The sequence below is a fragment of the Cynocephalus volans genome, chromosome 10 (genome assembly GCF_027409185.1).
Source record: "Cynocephalus volans isolate mCynVol1 chromosome 10, mCynVol1.pri, whole genome shotgun sequence".
NCBI lineage: Eukaryota > Metazoa > Chordata > Mammalia > Dermoptera > Cynocephalidae > Cynocephalus > Cynocephalus volans.
This window is the reverse complement of record NC_084469.1, coordinates 126,969,890-126,991,628: the sequence shown is the minus strand read 5'-3', so window position 1 is coordinate 126,991,628 and position 21,739 is coordinate 126,969,890. Positions and strand designations below refer to the sequence as shown.

General features: G+C 42.1%; 2 protein-coding genes across 5 annotated transcripts in view; both read left to right on the top strand.

Moving 5' to 3' along the window:
* HYDIN (HYDIN axonemal central pair apparatus protein) overlaps positions 1-12,575 on the top strand; it is a 364,550-nt gene extending 351,975 nt beyond the window's left edge. Inside the window, exons 82-85 of the mRNA XM_063112309.1 lie at positions 647-797; positions 5,698-5,928; positions 10,573-10,797; positions 12,093-12,575. Coding sequence (XP_062968379.1) covers positions 647-797; positions 5,698-5,928; positions 10,573-10,797; positions 12,093-12,575 — 1,090 coding nt within the window. The remainder of the gene's footprint in view (positions 1-646; positions 798-5,697; positions 5,929-10,572; positions 10,798-12,092) is intronic.
* Positions 12,576-17,985: 5,410 nt separating this feature from the next.
* Positions 17,986-21,739, top strand: part of VAC14 (VAC14 component of PIKFYVE complex) — a 109,489-nt gene continuing 105,735 nt past the window's right edge. For all 4 annotated transcript variants that reach the window (XM_063110970.1, XM_063110969.1, XM_063110968.1 and 1 more), the window contains exon 1: positions 17,986-18,355. In XM_063110970.1, the coding sequence (XP_062967040.1) occupies positions 18,252-18,355 (104 nt within the window). In that variant the 5' untranslated portion in view covers positions 17,986-18,251. The remainder of the gene's footprint in view (positions 18,356-21,739) is intronic.

Genomic DNA, 21,739 nt, shown 5'->3' with positions numbered 1-21,739 from the left:
CTAGAACAATGCCTGGCACAAAATAAGTGCTCAATAAACATTAGCTGTTATTACTATTATAATGATAATCATCACTGTTCTTATTGAGTGCTTTGTTATCACCTAAGCCACTGGCCAGAGAAGGAAGTCCTTTGGATCTTGTACTTAGAATGCAGACTGGAGGAACTCAAAGCCAACCAGCCTGGACTCCTTCTTTTTTCAGAGAAGAAGCCAATGGCTGGGAGGAGAGGCATAGCTTACTGAAAGCCACCTGCTTAGCAAAGTGGATAAAGGCCCAGATCTAAATTCGAATCCCAGTTCTGCCAGTAACTAGTCATGTTGCCTGAGACTGTTATCTTGCTTCTCTTGTCCTCTATTTCTTCATTAGCAAAATGGAGATGGTAGTGATATGTACCTCCTACCAATATTACAAAGAGTAAATGCCAGTAGCACACGAAGAGCACTCACCCAGCATCTGGCACATCATCGGTGGTCAATAAATGGTAGTTACTGTTATCATTAGTGCCAGAGTGAAGACTAGAGCTCTGAGCCCATGCACTTTCCCTAAAATCAAGAGTAGAGAGGAAACAGCGCCTTTCCTTCTTTCCTTTGGGCAAATGATCTCATTTTCTCTCTCTCCTCTCCACATACTCCTGTGCTGCCCCAGATTCCGGGTCATTGTGGAAATGCTGAAACCAGAGAAGCCAGACCTAAGTGTCACTATAAAGGGTCTTGATTACATTGACGTACTGGCTGGCTCCAAGAAAGACTACAAGCTGAACTTCTTTTCCCACAAGGAGGGACTGTTTACTGCAAAGGTACTGCCCTGAAACCCTGGAGGTTTGACCCTGAGGTTGATGTTCCTCGTGTTAGGGAATAACAGATGTCCTCCCACAGCCACTACTCCAAGACATCACAGGGTCTTTCACACGTGAGCTGTTTCTCCTAATTCATTTGTTTGCTCAACAAGTACCTAGTGAACATATATACTACACACTATATTAAGTGCTGATAACTCAGCAATGACTAAAAATAGGCACAGTCTCTGTTCTCATGTAACACACAGCCTAGTGGAGGAAGATGGGCATTACTCAAATAGTTGCACTGTGAATGTATAATTATAAAATAAGATAAGTGCTTTGAAGACAATTGTATATGTAGACCTGTAGCTCAGGGCCAAAGATAATATTTGGGAGTTATTCATTTATAGATGGTATTTGAAGCTATGATGTGGGCGGGTGGAATCACATTCATTAGGGAGAGATTCTAATGTGAAATAAAAAGTATCTAGGAACAAAAATGCACTCAAACACACACACATATGTAAGAGAAACTGGCAAAACCCACCCAGCAGCATGTGATCTCTTCCCCTACAATAACTAATAACTAATAACAATAACTAATCAGATCTAATGAGATCAGCATTCACAGACAGAAAAGATTTTTAAAGAATCTTAAAATCAAGGAATCATTGAACATCTGGAAGGAAAAAAAGCCACCATAAAATAGAAACACCAGCTCAATAAATAAGAGCCCCTGAGAGAAAAGAATTACTAAAGCAAACAGAAGACGTGAAGTAAATATTATTAATATCCTCAAAGGAAGATAACCATACCCATGAAGTAAGTATAAGTTATTGTGCAAAAGAATCAATTAAAGACCTTTATATCCCTTGGCACTGGGGAAATGCAAATCAAAACCACTCTGAGATACCATCTTACTCCAGTTAGGATGGCTAATATCCAAAAGACAGAGAATGATAAATGTTGACAAGGTTGTGGAGAAAAAGGAAACCTCCTACACTGTTGGTGGGACTGAAAAATGGTGCAGCCTTTATGGAAAATGGTATGGAGGTTCCTCAAACAATTACAGACAGATCTACCATATGACCCAGCTATTCCCCTGCTGGGTATATACCCAGAGGACTGGAAATCATCATGTCAAAGTGATACTTGTACTCCCATGTTTATTGCAGTGCTATTTACAATAGCCAAGAGTTGGAAGCAGCCCAAATGTCCATCATTAGATGAGTGGAGAAGAAAAATGTGGTATATTTACCCAATGGAATACTACTTTGCTATAAAAAAAATGAAATACTATCATTCACAGCAACATGGATGAACTTAAAGAAAATTATATTAAGTGAAATAATCCAGGCTCAGAAAGAGAAATACCACATGTTCTCACGTATTTGTGGGAGCTAAAAATAAATAAATATATAAATATACAAACAAATAAACAGGGCGGGGTGGAAGAAGACACAGTAATCACAACAATTCCTTGAACTTGTTAAGACAAGTGAATAGATATGATGTTGATGGCAGGGAGTGGGGAGAGAGAGGGGAGAAAGGAATTGGTAAAGGGACAGGAAAATCAACCATATTGTATATTGATAAATTAAAATAAATTTTAAAAAAGAAATGAAAAATAGAATATTTGGAATAAAAAACCACAGAGGAAAGCTGAATACTGTAAAGGACCTTTAGGAAGAGATTACTAGTAAGTAAGAAGATGGAACTGTGTAATATCTAGACCTTAGGATATGAGGACAAAGAAATGGCAAGAATGAAAAGAAATAGTAACAAGTGTTGACAAGAATGTGGAGAAACTGGACCCCTCATACGCTGCTGGAGGGAGTGTAAAATGGTGCAGCTGTTTTGGAAAACAGTCTGGCAGTTCCTCAAATGGTTAAACATAGAGTTACCATATGATTCAGCAATTTCTCTCTTAGGTATATACCCTAGAGAAATGAAAACATATGTCCACACAAAAACCTATACACAAATATTCATAGCAGCATTATTCATAAGAGCCAGAAAGCAGAAACAACCCACATTTCCATCAACTCTAAGTGGATAAATACAATAGAATATTATTTGGCAATAAAAAGAAATGGAAATGAAATATTGACACATGGTATGCATAAATGAACCTTGAAAACATTATGCTAAGTGAATGAAGCCAGTTGGATTTAGCAAAGACTTGAAAGCAACTATTATAAACATGTTCAAAGAAGTAAAAATATATATATTTCAAATAATTTTTTAAAATATTGTCTCAATAAGTGGATAGACAAGGACTTTCAGCAGAGAAATAGACACTATAAAAAAGAACTAAATGAAAATTCTAGAATTGAGTAGCACAATAAACTGAAATGATGAATTCATTAGATGTGCTTAACAGCAGGGTGAAGATATCAGAAGATTCAGTGGACCCAAAGGCAAATTAATAGAAAGTTTCTAATCTGAAGAACAGAAAGAAAAAAGATTGAAGAAACCTGACTATAGTTTCAGGAACCTGTGAGAAAACATATAATTTCTAATACATGTGTAATAGGAGTCCCAGAAGAGAAGAGAGTGAGAATGAGGCAGAAAATTATTTGAAAAAATAGTGAAATTTTCCTGATTTGGTGTTTTTTTAAGAAAAAACTATTTACAGATCCAAGAAACTTGGCCAACCTCAAGCAGGAGAAATACAAAGAAAACTATGCCTGTGATCATCATAGTTTCATTTTTAAACTGCTGAAAATCAAAAAGAAAGAGAAAAGTTTAAAGAAGCCAGGGGAAAAAAGACACATACATACAGTGGGACAAGGGTAAGATTGACCACTGGCTTCTCATTAGATATAATGGGAGCCATCTGTAAAGTGCTGAAAGAAAAGGAAACTATCAACCTAGAATTCTTTATCCACTGAAACCTTTATCCTTCAAAACTGAAGGTGAAATAAATATTTTCAGATACAAGAACACGAGAGAATTCATTGTCAACAGACTTGCATTATCGTACAACAAATGCTAATAGATATTCTTCAGTCTGAAGGAAAGTTATACCGCATGGAAACTTGGGTCTACAGGAAGGAAAGGAGGGCACTAGAAAAGGTAAATAAGCAGATAAATTTTTTTTTAAACGTGTGTGTTTTCTTCTTGGAATCTTCTTAAAAGACAACTGGCAGTTTATAACAAATATAATGGCATTTTAAGGTAGGCATGCTTATGTATGTAGAAGTAAAATATATTACAACAAAAGCACAAAAGACGGGGTGCAATGGTAAATGGGATTATACTTGAGTAAGGTTATTATTACACTTGTGAGGTGAGACGTGTGGGGTAGGAAGCATGAAGGGTTCAGAATAAAGTGGGAAGTGACAAAATGTGACTCAATACATCTTGATAAGTTAAAGATTCACATGGTTAGCTCTAGGGAAACCACTAAAAAAATTTTTTTAAATATAGGTAAGAAGCCAGTGGGGGAAATAAAATATATTCCAAAAGATTAATCCAAAAGAAGGCAGGAAAGTAGCAACAGAAGAATAAAAAATAAAACAGACTAGTGGAAAATAGCAAGAAGACAGACTTCGACCCAAACTATAATTCCTTTAAATGTAAAAGACTAAACATTCCAGTTCAAAGAGAGGAATGTCAGAGGCACTTTAAAGATACAAAGAGGTTGAAAGTAAAAAGCCAGGCTATATAAAGAACTATTACCACCTAATAAGATAAAAAAATTCCAGTGTATTAAAAAGGGCAAAAGAATAGAATCTACTTCACAAAAGTAGCTATGCGAATGACCAATAAGCACATGAGATCCTTAACATCATCAGTCACCAGGGAAAGGAACTTTAAAAGGTGAGTAACATATCAGTAAGTCGGTTGCAGAGGTATGGTAACACTATAGGGTAGATTCAAGTGTGAGCTCTGGAGTCAGTCCAACCTGGAATCACTCCTGGTTTTGATACTTCTTTGCATGTGACCTTGGGTGTATTAGTCCATTTCTGTTGCTTATAACAGAATACCTGAAACTGGGTAATTTACAAAGGAATACATTTTATTTCTTTATACTTTTGGAGGCAAAAAAGTCCAAAGTCCAAGGAACAGATCTGGTGAGGGCCTTCTTGTTGGTGGCGACTCTCCACAGTGACACAGGGTATCACGTGGCAAATGCTCTGAGCAGGAAAGAGCTATCCTCCTCACTTGCTCTCTTTTTAAAGCCATCAGAACCACACCCGTTACCACCCATTAAACCACCAGTGGATTAATCCATTCACGAGTGTACAGTCTTCACAATTAAATCATCTCTTGAAGATTCCACTTTTCAAGTCCCATAACAGGATTTCCCACCCTCAACACTGTTACAGTGGGGGTTAAGTCCAATACATAAACCTTTGGGGGACACATTTGACCTATAGCATTGGGCAAGATACTTAACTTGGATAAGCCTTACTTTGCTCATCTTTAAAAAAAAAAGGTGAGAAGGCATAATAATGGTGCCGACAAATTGTGTGAATTAAATAAGTGCTTCTAGTGCCCGGCACACAGTCATTCATTAAGCGTGAGAGGCTATCGTTTTTCACTATTCCAGCAGCAACAGGAATGGGATTAAAGCCCACTACAACTTGAACGAGGTCTTGCTTGTTCGCCAGGGCCAGCCAGCTATCCCACTGGGGAAGTGTTGGCACTGGACGGTGCTGCTCTAGCTGCTTCTAAAGCAAGCCCAGACTATTTGATAATCTCTCACGGGGAGGAGCCAGACCATAATACCTAAAGAGAAAGGGTGGCTGGCAAGCATCCAGATAGGCTGGGAGGGCCGTGTCAGCCTGCTATCCATGCTTTGTGTACCCAAGCAAGGCTAATGAAGAGAAGAAGCTCCTGAGCATGTGCAGAGGATGCTTGGCTAACCCCTACTTTGTCCTGCTTCCTCCCACTCTCCCTGTGAATGCAGGTGATCTTCCGAAATGAGGTGACCAATGAGTTCTTGTACTACACGTTGAGTTTCAGGGTCATCCCTTCAGGCATCATCAAAACCATTGAGATGGTGAGCCCAGTCCGGCAGAGTACATCAGCCTCCGTCAAGATAGAGAACCCGCTGCCCTACTCGGTGACCTTCTCCACAGAATGCAGGGTGCCTGACATCAGCCTGCCCTCCCAGTTTGTGGTGCCTGCCAACTCCGAGGTACGGGCTTGGCTGCCAGGAGCACCCTGGGAGCTGCAATAGAGGCTTCTGCCCACGGGGCCTCTGGATCCATGTTCTGCATCCCCTGAGGGTGGGCCAGCCCTGGCGAGGGACAGTCACCCTGGTGTTCCTTTACTGCCAAAGTCCTCACATGAACCAGGGGCACATAGCTCTAAAATGGACCTCTTTATTATGAACCTTGTCCCTTATTCGTTTGCCTTGTTCAAACTAAAAATATTTTTCTTGTTTGTTGCTAATAATAAAAGTAGCATAGAATATGTGTGGTGAAAAGGAAAACAAGGTATCTCCTATAAACAGTACACAGATGAGATAGATTTGGTTTTTCAATTAAGTCTAGCAATCTTTACTTTTCACTGGAGCATTTACGCTGTTCATATTTAATATAAATACTGATCTATTCAGGTTTATATACTACCACATAGTTTCTCTTTATCCAGACCATTCTACTTTTTCTTTTTCTCTTTTCTTTTAAAGGTATCTCTTCTTGGCATGTCTTCATTGTTTATAGTGATTATTCCACTCATTCGCTTTTTTAAAATAGTAAGTTTGTAGATAACTCTCCCATACTCCTTTTCTGCTGTTCGTGTTAGGTTTTTCCATATCTTAGGAGGAGAAGGTGGCCCATGTATCTAAGGCTGTCTCTTCTGTTGTTACAACAGAATGTTTTTTGTTTCTTTGTTTTAACACAGTCTGTACTTTTAAGACTTGTTTTCTCTGCTTTTATCCCCACCTTTATCTGAGCTTTATCTTAACTTTGCCATTAGTGTCTCTGCTGTGGTCGAATGGATTCTACTTTTATAGATTCTCTCGGTGCAGGGTTTGTCTTAGAAGGGAGTTTTGGTCACTTAATTTGTGGCATTCAAATGGTCTATACTGCACCACGTCCTCCGATCTTATTCCAACTGTTTGCAATTAACACTAAGCGGGAGCCTGAAGTTATCCTTCCAACTTAGGCTGCTGTTGTCAGATTGTCCTGTCAAGTTTTTCAGTTAAGTTGGGCCCCTCAATTCAGGAGTGATTGCAGGGTTCTCTGGCTCCTAGGCTGATGTTCCTTTTGCTTCTTTCCACTTCTCCCATATAGTGGCTGATACCACACCCATCTTATGGCTGAGATGTAGTTTGGAGTTACCCACTCATGTTTTGAGGGGTTACCTTTTCACTTAGTTTTGTTATAGATGTTGGCCATGGGTTCTTGCTGTTGTTATTGTTAGTGTAGTTTGTCTGTGTTTTGGCGGGGGTGGGATTTGGGGAGATTCCAAACTATACTGCTGCTGCTACTATCATCTTGCCCAAAATCTGGAAATGACTTTTATGTATGCTGAGTTGGAATCGTTTCCTTTTTTTCCAAGTAAATATAAATCAAATATCTCAGACTGTTTCTACTAAAAAGACTATCTTTTTCCCACCGCTCTGCAGGTTCATTTATGGAATAAACCAAGTTCGTATATGCATGGATCTGTTCTAGCTTTTCTATGAGGGAACTTCAAAAAATTCATTGAAAAATAGAAAAAAGGATAATACAATTCTTTCCATGAACTTTTTGAAGTACCCTTGTATGTTATAATAATGATCTAATTTCTGAACTTGTACCAACACCACAGCATCCAAATTACTATAGACTTGTAGTGAGGTTTAATGTCTCGTAAAGCAAGCAGTCACTCTAGTTTTGTGTTAAGACTTGGTAACATCTTATATTCTCCTTGTTCTGCAAGAGTATCTTGGATATTCTTGACCCTTTGCATTTCCATATAAATTTTGAAATTGGCTTGTCAAGTTCCTCAAAAGGGAAAGAAAGAAGAAAGGAAGGAAGAGAGGAAGGAAGGAAAAGAAATTGTTGGGATTTTGACTGGGATCACACTGAATCTATAGATTACTTTTTAAATTTACTTTTTAAAGTTATCTGTTGATCTGTAACAAATTACCCAAAACTTAGCAACTTTAAACAACAAACCTTTACTATCTGCACAGTTTCTGAGGATCGGGAACCCAAGAGCAGTACTTTGGCTGGTTGGTTTTTGCTCAAGGTCTCTCATGAGGTTGGAGTCAGGCTGTCAGCCAGGACTCTAGTCATCTGGAGCATGCCTGGGGCTAGATAATCCAGATAATTCCAGATTCACTCATGCGGTTGCTGGGAAGGCCTTAGCTCCTTGATGGCTGTTGGCTGGAGGCTTCGGTTCCTCACCATGTGGGCCTCTCCCTAGAGCTGCTTTCACCTCCCCTGGAATGAGAAGTCTAAGAGAAAGAGAGACTGCAAGGGAGGAGAGAGCGCACAAGACAGAAGGTAGAGTCTTTTACTACTCAGAAGTGACACACCATCTCTTCCGCCATATTCTAGTAGTCAATGAGACCAACTCTGGTATGGTGTGGGAGAAGACGACACAGGGGTGTGAATACCAGGAGGTGGGAATTACTGGGGGAGCCTATGTATCACAGGGAGAATTCAAATCTTTACAATATTGAGCTTTCCATTCCATGAGTAAATCTCCACTTATTTAAGTCATCTTTAATTTCTCTCAAAGTACTGTTTTCTTGTTTTCTATATAGAGACTTCACTCACCTTTTGTTACGTTTATTTCTAGGTTTTATATGTTTTGATGCTATTATAAATGGTATCTTTTAAAAAAATTTTTCTATTGGTTACAAGCATTTAAAAATATAATTGATTTTCATATATTGATTTTTATATCCAAGTATCTTATAAAGTTCACTTATCAATAATTTTAATTATAGACTCTTGAATTTTACAATTTTATTTTTCCTTTCTACCTTTTTTTTTTTTTAATTTTTGGTAGCTTGCCAGTAACAGGGATAGACCCCTGGACCTTGGTTTTATCAACACCACATTGTAATCAACTGAGCTACCTGGACAGCCCTCTTTCTAAACGTTTTCTTTAATTTCCTTTTCATGCCTTATAGCACTGTCTGTGACCTCCAGAACAATGTCAAATAGAATGGCAATAGAGAGTATCTTTCTCTTATTCCTAATCTTGAAAGGAAAGCATTCAAAGTTTCACCATTTATTATTCGTGTTTTTTGTTTTAGATTTTTTATAGATACACTTTATCAAATTAAGGATGGCCCTTTCTATTCCTAGCTTTCTAAGAGCTTTTTCAGAAATACCATGAATGGATGTTGAGTTTTATCAAATGCTTTTACCACATTTATTGAGATACTTATGATTGTTCTTTTAATCTGTTAATATGGCTGTTGGTTAGTTTTACTAATGTTAAATCAACTTTGCATTCATGGAAGAAACCCAACTTAGCGATGTAGTATTCTCTTTTTTATATATTGCTAGTTGGATAATATTTTCATTAGACGTTTTGTGTCTATGTTTAGGAGAGAGACTGGCATCCAGTTTTTCTTTCTCTTATCATTCTTGTTGGATTTTAGTGTCAAGGTCATGCTGGTTGGAGTGGGATCCCTCTTTGCGTTTCCTCTGGAAGAATTTGTGGACTACTGCAATTCTTTCATCCTTGATTGTCTGATATAATATACAAGTAAAGCTTTATGAACCAGGAATTTCTTTAAGGGAAATTTTTGACTTTTGATGAAATTTCTTTGTTTATATGACCATTAAGTAGGATTTTTTATATCTTCTTGGATTTGTTTTTATAAGTTATATTTGTTTATACATTTGTCCAGCTTATATAATCTTTTTAAATTGTGGTAAAACTATCTAAATGTTTATACTATATCTTTTCTGTTAAATATCTACAACTTCAGTGATATCCTCTTTTTATTCTGATTTTTTTCAGTAAGAACTTTTTAAAGTAAGAAGTCTTTAAAGAAAAAAAACCTCATAGTGAAACAAAATTTTAACTATACAGAAGTACATGAAATAGAAACTAAAAGTCCCTACAATCCCATTTCCCCCACCCTAACATAAATACTGGTAACAATTTGGTATGTATCTTTGCAGTGTCTTTTCTATACATACATAGACATTCTTCTCCACACACACAAAAAAAGTGAGTTCATACTTTGCATACATTTCTGGAGCCTCCTTTCTTCTACTTACAATATCATCAACACCTTTCATTTCAATGCTTATACCTCTACCTCATTTTTTTTAATGGCTACATAATATTCCACTGAAGTGAGAAAACTATGATTTGTTTAGCCAATTTCCTGCCACTAACACATTTGAATTGTTTCTCTTGATCTGTTGTTATAAGCAATGATGCTTGGTTCTTGTTTTGTTTTGTTACAGGCAATAATAGAGGAAGAAAAAAGTGTACCCAAGTGATGGCCAAACCCAAGAATTTGCTCTGAGATTTGCTATGAGCAAAGATGGGGCTGCTTGGCCTTTAGCCCTCCTGCTAACAATACCCACCCCCCTCTCCATAAGGGTTCTTCTCAAGAGAAGATCCAGGACGTATTTTTAGATTCAAAAAGATTCCAGATATAGAAATGCCTAGACCAGAGAAAGCCAGAAGGAGTACAGGGGAGGGAGAGCAAGCTGGTTTAGACAGAGGTTCCCTGGGCCCGAGGTCAGTGTGAACATTTGCTTGTGAAGCACCATTTCTGCCACCAACCTACTATGAAGCCTTGGTCAGGTCACTCTGTGACAGGGGATGGGTCAGGCTTTCAGCGTGACAGAGCCTCTGTCTTCTCTTTCAGGGCACATTCTCATTTGAATTCCAGCCCCTGAAAGCTGGAGAAACCTTTGGGAGACTAACTTTGCACAACAGTGATTTGGGTTACTACCAGTATGAGCTCAATTTGAAGGCCATGCCAGCACTTCCTGAAAAGCCCGTTCGTGTCCAGACTGTTCTTGGCAGCAGCCAAAGCATCTTTGTGAAGTTCACCAATTATACACGGCTAAAGACAGAATATTACTGCAGGGTAAGCAGCCCTGGCTTCACCCTGTGCCCTTCCCTTGCCAGAAGTCTGGGTTCAAAAATAGTGGGAAGAAGATGCTGAGGGTACAGAAATGTGAAACTCAGCGAGTCAGGTGCCTCATTGTCATAGTGAAACCCTTCTCAGAGGCCTTAATCTAGTCTGGAAACTCCCAGCAAGAAACAAATAGTACCAGACATGGGTTCTTCTTTTACAGACTTTCTATCTTAACAAGCTGGGAGGGGTGACCAGGAGTTTTGCTTCCCACAGCATGCTCAGTGGTCAATAAAGGGAGGCAGGATAGCTTAGTGGTCATGAGCACAGGCTGTGGAATCACAGACACGGATTTGAATCCTGGCTTCACCACTAACTCTTTACATGAAAAATTCACTTAAGCTTGCTAAGCTTTTCTATACGTGGAAATAATACCCTCGACCTCACAGGATTGCTGTAAGGATTTTAAAATATGTACGTATATAAAGCTATTTTCTTGGAGCCTAGTAAGCATTCCATATACGTTAGATATTATGTCAGTTGGAATACAGGTTTAGCTACTAAAACAGAAACCCAAAATAACAGCAAACGAAAAGTTAATTCCTCTCACAAACATAGGCATGAGCAATATGAGCTGGATCTGGCAGTTCCCTGACCTCAGGCACCCACGCCCCTCCTGTTCCAACGCTCAGCCCTTAGAGAGTTGTTTACATCCACGTGGGCCAGGATGGCTGACCATGGCGTCCACATCCCAGGACCTGCAAGGGGAAATATCCAGTGAGGGTCAGCTGGGGACTCTGCTCATCATGGTAACTTGGAATCCAGGCTGAAGAGCAACCACCATCTCAAATGTTTCCAGTTACAGTACCAGAGGGGTGAAGAGACCCTGACGGGACTCGGACTGGCAACGAGATACTCTAGTGTGGAAGTGACACCTTTCACTTCTGCTCACAACTACTTATCCAGAAGTAGCCCCACCAATCCACAAGGAGTCAGAATGTTTGGTCATCCATGTGCATTAAAGGAAAGATGAACCAGATATGGGGAGCCCTACCAACACAACCTAGCTGTGTGTCTCTGGGCACATTATTAACATCTCCTTGCCTTCATTTCTTTGAAGCAAAATAGAGATAATGATTAGTAACACATACATTGCAAAGGAGTTATAAGGACACAACTTCATCACCTGCCCAGCCTCACACAAACATAAGTTTCTTGATGTCGGGGAGTGGAGGGGTGGGGGTGGACTTCGGCTCTTGGGGTGCTCAGGAGCTTGTGTGAGCTGAGTTCATTTATTCCCCTTTCAGACTGACTGTCCAGACTTCCACACAGAAAAAGTCATTAGTGCAGCCCCAGGAGCCCAGGGGGGCACTGAAGTCACTGTGGAAGTCTTCTTCGAGCCCAGCCATCTGGGCGAGACCAAGGGCGTCCTGATCCTGTCGTCAATTGCAGGAGGCGAGTATATCATCCCCCTCTTCGGAGTGGGTCTGCCCCCCAAGCCTCAAGGTCCCTTCCTGATCCGAGCTGGGTACAACATAATCATCCCCTTCAAAAATGTCTTCTATCACACGGTGACCTTCTCCTGCACCGTGGAGAGCCCAGCCTTCACCGTTCGTGCCATGGATTCCATGCGGCCCAAGAAGATCAACAACATCACAGTCTACTTTGAAGGAAACCCATCGGGCAGCAAAACCCCCATCACCACCAAGCTGATTGTGAGCTGCTGTCCCAGTGAAGGCCAAGAAACTGGAATTAAATGGGTTTATTACCTGAAGGGGATCACCCCTTAGTAACCAGGGTTACTGCATCACCCAAAAGCCATCTCCTCAACCTTGCAAACATAGATCTGAAATATATATTCCATATTAAAAATTATAGCTATGCACAACAGATCTCTATTTTAGATAACGGAATCTCAGGAGTCCCTGAATTTATTTTCTTGACATATCCCCAAAGCTCAAGTACTCTGTAATAAACCCCATTTTTAACAAGACAACACAGGTATTACACCCATGACCACACAGCACTTAGCAGTCTGTGGTGCTGGGGCACTGCAGTTTCTTTTTTAAATCCATGAGGGTTTAAAGAGCCCTTAGATGTGAATCTATTTTATGTGATTTTTATTCTGTCTTCACATAAAAGCCAAATAAATAACTATTTTCAAAGCAATGAACAGACGACATTAGGGCAACCTGGGGATGCTCCTATTCACTTTTTCCCTTGGCTTTTATACCGTCACTTTCCAAATCCTGTACCTGTTCCCCACAGAAAGTTCTTGCTGAAGGCCAGGTCCTGGAGAAAGGATGATACAGAAACCCCAGCTCCCCATGCCCTCCCCCAGCCCTGGGCACAGCAGCCAGCTGCAGGGCAGTGATTCTTGACCCATCAGAATCACCTAATGCTCACCCAGAACACACTCCCTCCCAAAATTCTGATTTCATTGGTCTTGAGAATGGCATAAGCATCTCTCTTTTTTCTCAACCCTGTACAGCAGAGTTGAGAACCATTGCTACAGATCAAACACCCACCTGGCCATTTGTGCTGCGACTGAAGCAGGAATCCCTTCCAGAGGAAGGACCATGTCCCAGTGTGATATATTGAAACCACAACTATTTTGTGCACACATAAAGGGTGACAATCTAAGTCGGTGCCTTTCTTGAGTACCACCCTGGAAGCTCCACCTCCAAGGAGCAATGGGGCACCTGCCTCAGCCCAGAAACTTGGGTCCACAGCCACCTCTTCCCCTGAGCCTTTGCAGTGTGTACGAATAGGACCACTTGCCTGTCAGTGCCACCTGTTGAAATAAAGATAGTTAAAGACTGGCCGTGGAGTGGATTTGCTTCTGTGGACACACACCTGTGACTGAGGGTTACCTGCCTCCACCTCCTCCCTGGCTTCTCATCCCCTACAGCCCACCTGCAAGGAAGAGAGGAGGCATGAAAGACGATGGCCACTTGGGAATGATGCTCTCAAGAAGCAAGTCAAAAATAGTCCCTGGACAAGCAGCAGCAGCCTCATGTGGGAATTTATTAAAAGTCCAAATTCTCCATCCCCAACCCAGACCTACTGAGTCAGAAACTCTGGGGGTGTGGCCCAGCAATCTGTCTTCTAACAAGCCCTTATACTTATTAGAGGTGCTTTTTTATGGATGGAGACTCTTCTACTTCTTTCGTACCCCATCCCCCAGCCCTCAGCCCAGGACACTCTATGCACAGCTAGCATCAAATTACACTTTTTCTGGAGTGTTTGTAAACTCAGACATATACCCACTAGAGAATTCATTTTTGTAACCACTGAAGACACTGCTAATAGGTATAAAGACAAAGAACTAGACAACAGATTTTCCCAGTGGTTAAGTGAGCAAAGACAGGGCACTAACCAGCAATCTGAGAGGATGCTAAGATCAGCGAGCAAGTGTCATAACTAGCAAATACACAGAGTCTGCATAAAGTCAGCGGTTCTCAAATTTTAGTACATAAGAATGCCTTGGAGGGCTTGCTGAAACACAGATTGCTGGGCCCCACCCTCAGAGAGTCTGATCTAGGAGGTCCAGTTGGGGATCAAGAACTTGCATTTCTAGAGCCAGCCTGTGGCTCACTTGGGAGAGCGTGGTGCTGACAACACCAAGTCAAGGGTTAAGATCTCCTTAGCGGTCATCTTTAAAAAAAAAAGAAAGAAAGAAAGAACTTGCATTTCTGACAAGTCGCGGGTGATGCTATTGCTGCTGGTCAGAGAACCAGACTGTGATGACCACAGCTCTAAGGCCTGGAGCCTCCCCACTATTCAGAGTGGCCTGTGGACCTGCAGCATCCACATCACCCAGGAGCTTGTTAGGTAGGCAGGACCTCATGCCCTGCCCCAGACCTAATGAGTCAGAATCTGCATTTTAATGGAACCTCCAGGTGACTGGCTCACGCATTGCCATTGCCAATGCCATTGACAGCAGTGCTTTAAGGTCACTAGCAGAACTTTATCTTGGCGGAATCCACAGCCCTAACAGTCTTCATTAGAGCCCTAGAAAGGACTCTTACTAACTCTGCTTATGGCCCAGTTGATGAAATCAGCCTCCCCAAAATACCCCTCCTACCACCCAACCACCAGAGGCATAGCTGGGGTGAAGGGGGGCAGCAATATATTCTTCTTTTCAACAGTTGGAAACCTAGTATGCTAACTGGTTGCTACGGTTGAAGAAAAGATGGAGAAAGCGGTGTGAAACCTTGGCTGACACACCAGCGGTCAGAACACAGTGAGACTCCGAGATTTCTTATATGCTCCCTTAAGCCTAGAGGGCTCCCAACCACACACTGGCTGCTGCAGAAACTAGCCACTCACCCGAGTCATCGCCAGCAAAATGCTGTTAAGGCAGCCTGCCTTCAGGCGGCTGGGGCAACTTGCCGCACCTCAGACCTGCCCCAGCCCTCCCAAGTTCACTCAGTCTAGAATTCAAATCTTCCTATGCCCACAGAGAGGAGGAAGTGCCTTCTCCCTGGGACCAAGAAACCAGCTCCAATCCTGCCCCAGCATGAACCCTCTTCCAGGCTGACTTGAGATTGGGTACATATCTTCCCCCTAGATTGTTTTCATGCTTCCTTGGCCTCGAGAAAAAACAATAACAAAATAGTTCTCTGTTGGCAAATTTGGAATAGCAAAGTAGCTCAACCAGAGGGCTGGGTAGAGGCAAGGTTAAAATGAGCATCCTCACACAAACTAGTGGAAATGACATTTGAAAGCATACCTTCTCAGCAAAGCAGACCAGGAGACCTCTAACTAGGGGATGTTCAGAGAATGTCAGGGTGGCTGTGCACGTGGCAGAGCTCCAGGGAGCACTGTGCACAGAATACCATGTGAATGGGGCTCCCTGACGTCGTTCGGCATAGAGCCCCTGATGAGTGTGGCTTGCTAACTAAGTCTAACCACTTCTTTGGGGGAGACATGCCTCAAGTCAGAGGTGACAATATTATAATGTCAGTGAGGGCCTGTCTGATAATAAAAATCCCAAGTGTGGGACTCTCCAAGCCTCTTATACCTTTAACCATGTTGCCCTGAAACTTCATTTAAAATTACATTGCTGTTGGAGAAACTGCTTTGCACCATTGAAGATGCAGGTACAATTTACTACAATGTCACCAGCATCCTCTTGCTACAAGTTATGTAATAACTTTTATATAAGTTGTAATAGCTACTATTAATAGCTGTTACAGAACTACTACTACAAGTTCTGTAATGAAAACCAGGCACCACAGAGACGCAGATGAAACAATGGCCAGTGTGGGCCAGACATATGAGTTTTCCAGTAGTCCAGAAGAGTCAGAGTATAGCAGGCCTGGCCAGGGCTGGCAGTGGGGTCAGAGAAGGGGAATGTATAGAGAAGGCAAGGGTGGCCCTTAGGCTTTTTCCTCAGCTCCACTGTCAGTCCAGTTATGCATAAATAACTTTAGCTGACATTTTCCAAGATATCAGAAAAATCACTTCCTTCTAGGAACTTCTGAGCTAAAGGTAGTACAAAGCATTGGTTTGAACCTTGAATAAGAAAGTGGTTTCTTAGCAACCTGATCCAGAATGTAATGTAATTTTGGGAGAAAAGAGTTCCTTCTGTTTAAAAAAAACGACAAAAAAAACCTTACTGTTTCAATTATTTAAAACCATATCACATTATGGCCCTTGGGAAATTCAGTTCACCTTTGAGAAAAGCAAAACCAAAGTGCAGAAGAAACAGATGAAATATTATATTAGATGTGGGCCCAGTGGAAATGAATACACATTGGAGAAATAGACTTGAATCATTCCCATTGATTTAATTTTTTTCATGGGTTTGCATCAACCATCATCAAAATCCTAAAGACTGAAACTTTGCAAGACATTCGCAAATGTTCTTGGCAGTACTACTTGGTATCAAGGTAAGAGGAGGAAACTATTAAGCAATACATTTTCTCTGGAGATGAATCTATATTTTCATATATTTTCATATTGGTGCACCTACCTTCTCATCAGATTGTGTTGAAAAAGATTTTAACAGCTATGAAAATACATTTTTCATGGATTTTTCTAGATACAACTTCTCCATGACTTACTGAGTTTTGCATTAGTCCCTCTATTAGTTTTCAATGGCTAAATAAAAAATTACCACAAACCTAGCAGCTTAAAGCAACACAAACTTATTATCTCACAGTTTCCATGGGTTAAAGACAATGTCTTCTTTGGTTTCCTAGGGTCTGGATAGTACATGCAAGTCTGTAAGTCTGCCGCTTCAGGCTGGCTGGAAAACAACTTTACATTTATGTAAATAATGTCATCTTGCCCCATAACCACAGTTCAAAATATCAAATAACCATGGGGAAAGAGGGAACTCAGAGAAATGCATGCCAAGAAAAAAACTGTGTCCTTTTAAAATCTTTTAGAACCCATGAGGTTTGGGGTCCAACATGGCTTCTGTCCTGCTCACTCCAACACTAGGTATAAGAGCATGGTAAGTAAACCCCACCTCCCACTGTCACAGGGGTGACAGCCACTGTTGGTACCTAAGAGTTTAGGAGGTAGACAGGTAGTAGTTTTTAACTGAGAATTTATTTTTAAAGTGTCTTAGAAAAAATATAACTACCTATTCAAACCCATGATTTTAGGGCATAAGCAAGGCTAAAGTACGAATTTAAGTCTTTTGTTTTGTTCTGTTTTTGGTAGCTGGCCAGTACTGGGATCCAAACCCTTGACCTTGCTGTTATTAACATCTGATCTAACCAACTGAGCTAACCTGCTAGCCCAAAGTTAAGATTTTTTTTAAAGTGAAGTGATTTGAGAAAAATATTAAATAATAATACAAGTGCCTAAGATAGGGCCGAAATGATGATAGCATTACTTCAATTTGGGAAACATTGGCATATGCGAAATTGGTAAGTGATAAGTATTGGGTCAATTAGTGAATTCGGTAAGTATTGAATAAATTACGCTAAGTGAATCAGGCTCCAAGGACCCCTTCGGTCTCACAAACATCAACAGAAGCCCACGACGGGCCGAGCCTACCCCACACGGCCCTGAAGAACGTCTCAAGCCACGCTTAGGCCACGGGTCGCGGAGCTGTAGTGTGAGGGGCGACTGTGGAGCCTTGAGGGGCGGGGCCAATCCACGGCCCTGCGTGCGGGGGCGTGGCTGGCGAGGGGCGGGTCCTCGCCGCGGAAAGCGGAAGCTGCTGCGGAGTCATGTGACCCGAGTAACATGGCGGCTGTCCCGTGAGCGCAGCCGGTGCCGGGCGGGAGCAGATCGCGTGAGCGGTTAGGTGACCGCGCGCAGGTGTGCGGGATCGGGGTCTGGCCGGGTTTCCAAGGCGGTGCGCAGCGGCTGGCAGGTCGGCGTGGTCCATGAGCCGGCGCCGGGAGCAGCGCGGAGCCGCAGACTCCCCTGGCCCCGGCGCGGCCCCGGCATCGGCGGGCTAAGGAGGCGCGAGGTTCCGGGGAGCTCCCCGAGCTGCCACCATGAATCCGGAGAAGGATTTCGCGCCGCTCACGCCCAACATCGTGCGCGCCCTCAATGACAAGCTATACGAAAAGCGGAAGGTGGCAGCGCTGGAGATCGAGAAGTAAGAACCGGTGGGACCCTGCCCTGGCTGCTCTGCTCCCTGGGGGAACTCCTCACGCCTTCCCAGCCAGTGTTGCTTTCCCAGGTTTCAGTCCCTTAATGCAGTACTTAAGAGCACGAAATTTGGAGTCCTTTCTGGGAGTCCCAGCTTTACCCCTGACTGACTGTATGCTTTGGGCCAAGATCTTTATCCTCTCGGTGCCCCAAAGGGCTGCAGTAAGAATGAAGTGACATAACGTATGTGTAGTTCTTGGTACAATGCCTGGCACATGGTGAGTCCTTAGTGTGGTCTCACATCAAAACCAGCAAATCAGAGAATGGCCTCTGTGATGAGAGAGAAGTCAGGAGCGAAAGAATTTGCTAGTGATGTTGGCTTGCCTGGTTTCATACACAGCGAGAAGTGAAAGGGACTGTTAGATGACCAAGTGGAGAAATCAGGTACAGAACCCATGATCTTAAGGCTCAGAAGGTTGTTTGTTTTATCTGTGTCTTATCTCCCTTTCCTGCAACTGGAAGTAGGAATAATTTGACCTTTCTTGCTTCTGCGGTCTTATTACTTGTATGTGTAACCATGATCCGATATTATGCTTCATCTCCCAATATACAAAACTGGGCATGTTTTATTAAGATTTTTTATTTTACTTTTGTATTTTTTTCCCAGGCAAATCTTAGTGATAAAGTTAGGTGGGTGGGTGATTTCAGAAGAGTGGAAAGAAGCAGGCTGTGACACTGGAAGAACACCAGTCTGGGAGTCAGGAGAGGTGGACTGTAGTTCTGCCCTGTCTAGTAGGGTAGCCATTGGTCATGCTTGGCTATGTAAATTATTAAAGACTAAATAAAATTTTAAAATTTAGTTCCTCAGTTGCACTATCCATATCTCGTGTTCGGTAGCCACATGTGGCTATTTGGCAGTACACATTATAGAACATTTTCATCTTTACAGAATGTTTTGTTGGACAGCTCTAATCTATGGTGTGACACTCATTCTTTGAACTTGAGCAGATTCCCGAACTCAGGATTTCTTAACTATTGACATTTTGGGACAGATAATTCTTGGTTGTAGTAGGCTGTCCCATGCCTTGATGGATTTTTAGCAGTATCTCCGGCCTCTACTCACTAGATGCCAGTAGCATTCCATGAGTTGTAACAACCAAAAATGTCTCCAGTCATTGCCAAATGGCCCTTGAAGTTGCAAAATTGCCCCGGCTGAGAACCACTGCCTTAACTGCTTTGGATTTTAGTTTCTTCTTCAACTAAAAGGTTTGGGTATTCATGATGTCCACAACCGTCAGGCAGTACTTTGTTGACTATTCTTTTTTCATACAGCTTTTTGTTTATAACCTGGCTCTCACTAATGCTGGAAAGTGTTAATGAGTATAACCATACTGAGTAGAGGGACCCAGAGATGATGAATAGATGTGGTTCCATGTCCATGGGTTTTGTTGGCTTTGAAATTGTACTGATACTATTTTGTCCATCAGCCACTTTGCTTCTCAGGAATATCTGGTTTTATCATAGTTTGAGTCATCTGTTGAGTCCATGAACAGATGTCTTCATGAGCATTATTGTTGCTTCCAGCATAACCTGTGTAAGTGTTCTCACTCTACAGATGGTTCTGTAAGGATTTTGTCTCTAATGGGGTTTGTTTTGTATTGGACATTGCCCTTGATTTGTGGAATTCAGAGAAACTCTCTAGGGCCTTAACTGGACTGAACTCCTTAAGAGCAGAGACCTTGTTTTAGATATCCTCAGCACTTAGCACAGTGGTTGGTGGCATTTGACAGTCAGTGTCTGTATCATAGTTCATTTTCTGTTGCTTATAACAGAATATCTGAAACTGGGTAATTTATAAGAAAATAAAATTTATTTCTTACAGTTTGGAGGCTAGGAAGTCCAAGGTCCAGATGGCATATCTGGTAAGGGCATTCTTCCTGATGGGGAGTCTCTACAGGGTCTTCCCATGGCAACACAGGCAATCACATGGTGAGGATGGCAAGAGCACTTTCATGTGCTCCTTATAAAGCCACCACTCCACACCCATGATAACTCATTAATGGATTGATCCATTCATGAGGGCAGGGCCCTCACAGTCCACTCACCTCCCAAAGCCCCACACTGCCACACTGGTGATTAATCTCCCACATGAGCTTTGGAGGGGACAGACATTCAACCCATATCATTCCAGACCTGACCCCCCAAAGCTTATGTTCTTCTCACATACAAATACAGTCATTTCATACCCATAGCCCCAAAGTCTTAACTTGTTCCAACAGCAACTCCAAAGTCCAAAGCCCCCATTCCTTCTGTGAATTCAAAACAAGTTATGTACTTCCAAGATACAATGGTGAGACAAGCATAGGGTAAATATTCTTGTTCCAAAAGAGAGTAACAAAAAAGAAGGAAGGAGTAACTGGCCCCCGGCAATTCTGAAACACAGCAGGGCAGGCATAAATATTTAAGCTGGAGAATAGTTTCCCTTGACTCAATGTCCAGCATCCTCTGCACACTGGTGCAGGGGTTGAGCCCCCAAGTCCTTGGGCAGCCCCACCCTTGTGGCTTTCCTGGGCTCATCCCACACTGGCATTGCATACTGGTAGCTCTACAGTTCTGGGGTCTTCGCAGCGGTCTCATTCCCGCAGCTTCACTAGGCATGGTTCTTATGGGGATTCTCTGCTGCCACTCTGACCCCACATTTCCACTCAGTATTGCTCTAGTGAAGGCACATCTCTCCAGTGACTCTGCCCCTGCAATGAATCTGTGTCTGGACCCCCAAGCTTTTTCATACATCCTTTGAAATCTGGGTGGAGATTTTTGTGCGTCCACAGTTCTGGCATTCTGCAAGCCTGAAGACTTAACACTATGTGGATGCTGCCAAGGCTTCTGGCTTGTATCTTCCCAAGCAGAGGGTTCAGCAGCACCTGGGGCCAATTTATTTATGGCTGGGGCAGCTGAGGAGCACTGTGCTGGAGTGCAGAGAGCAGCATCCTAAGTTAGCCTTGGGCAGTGAACTTGTGGTGGGCACCTCAGGCCAGTTCCCAGAAACCACTCTGTCTTCATAGGCCTCTGGGCCTGTGAAGGCAGGAGCAACCTGGAAGATCTCTGAAGTGCCTTCAAGGTTTCCCATTCTCTTGATGATCCTGTCTCTCTTTACTAATCTCCTTAGCAAATAGTCACTGGGCTACAGCATTGGTTTCCTCTCCTGAACACATTTTTTTACTCTTTACATAGCCTGGCTGAGAGTTTTTCAATTTTTTACCCTCTGCTTCCCTTTAAATTATAAATTCTGCCTCTACCTCATGCCTTTGCTGCCATAATTCAGCATAGGCTGCTAGAAGTAGCTACACGGCTGCCTGAATGCTTTGCTGCTTAGAAATTTCTTCTGCAA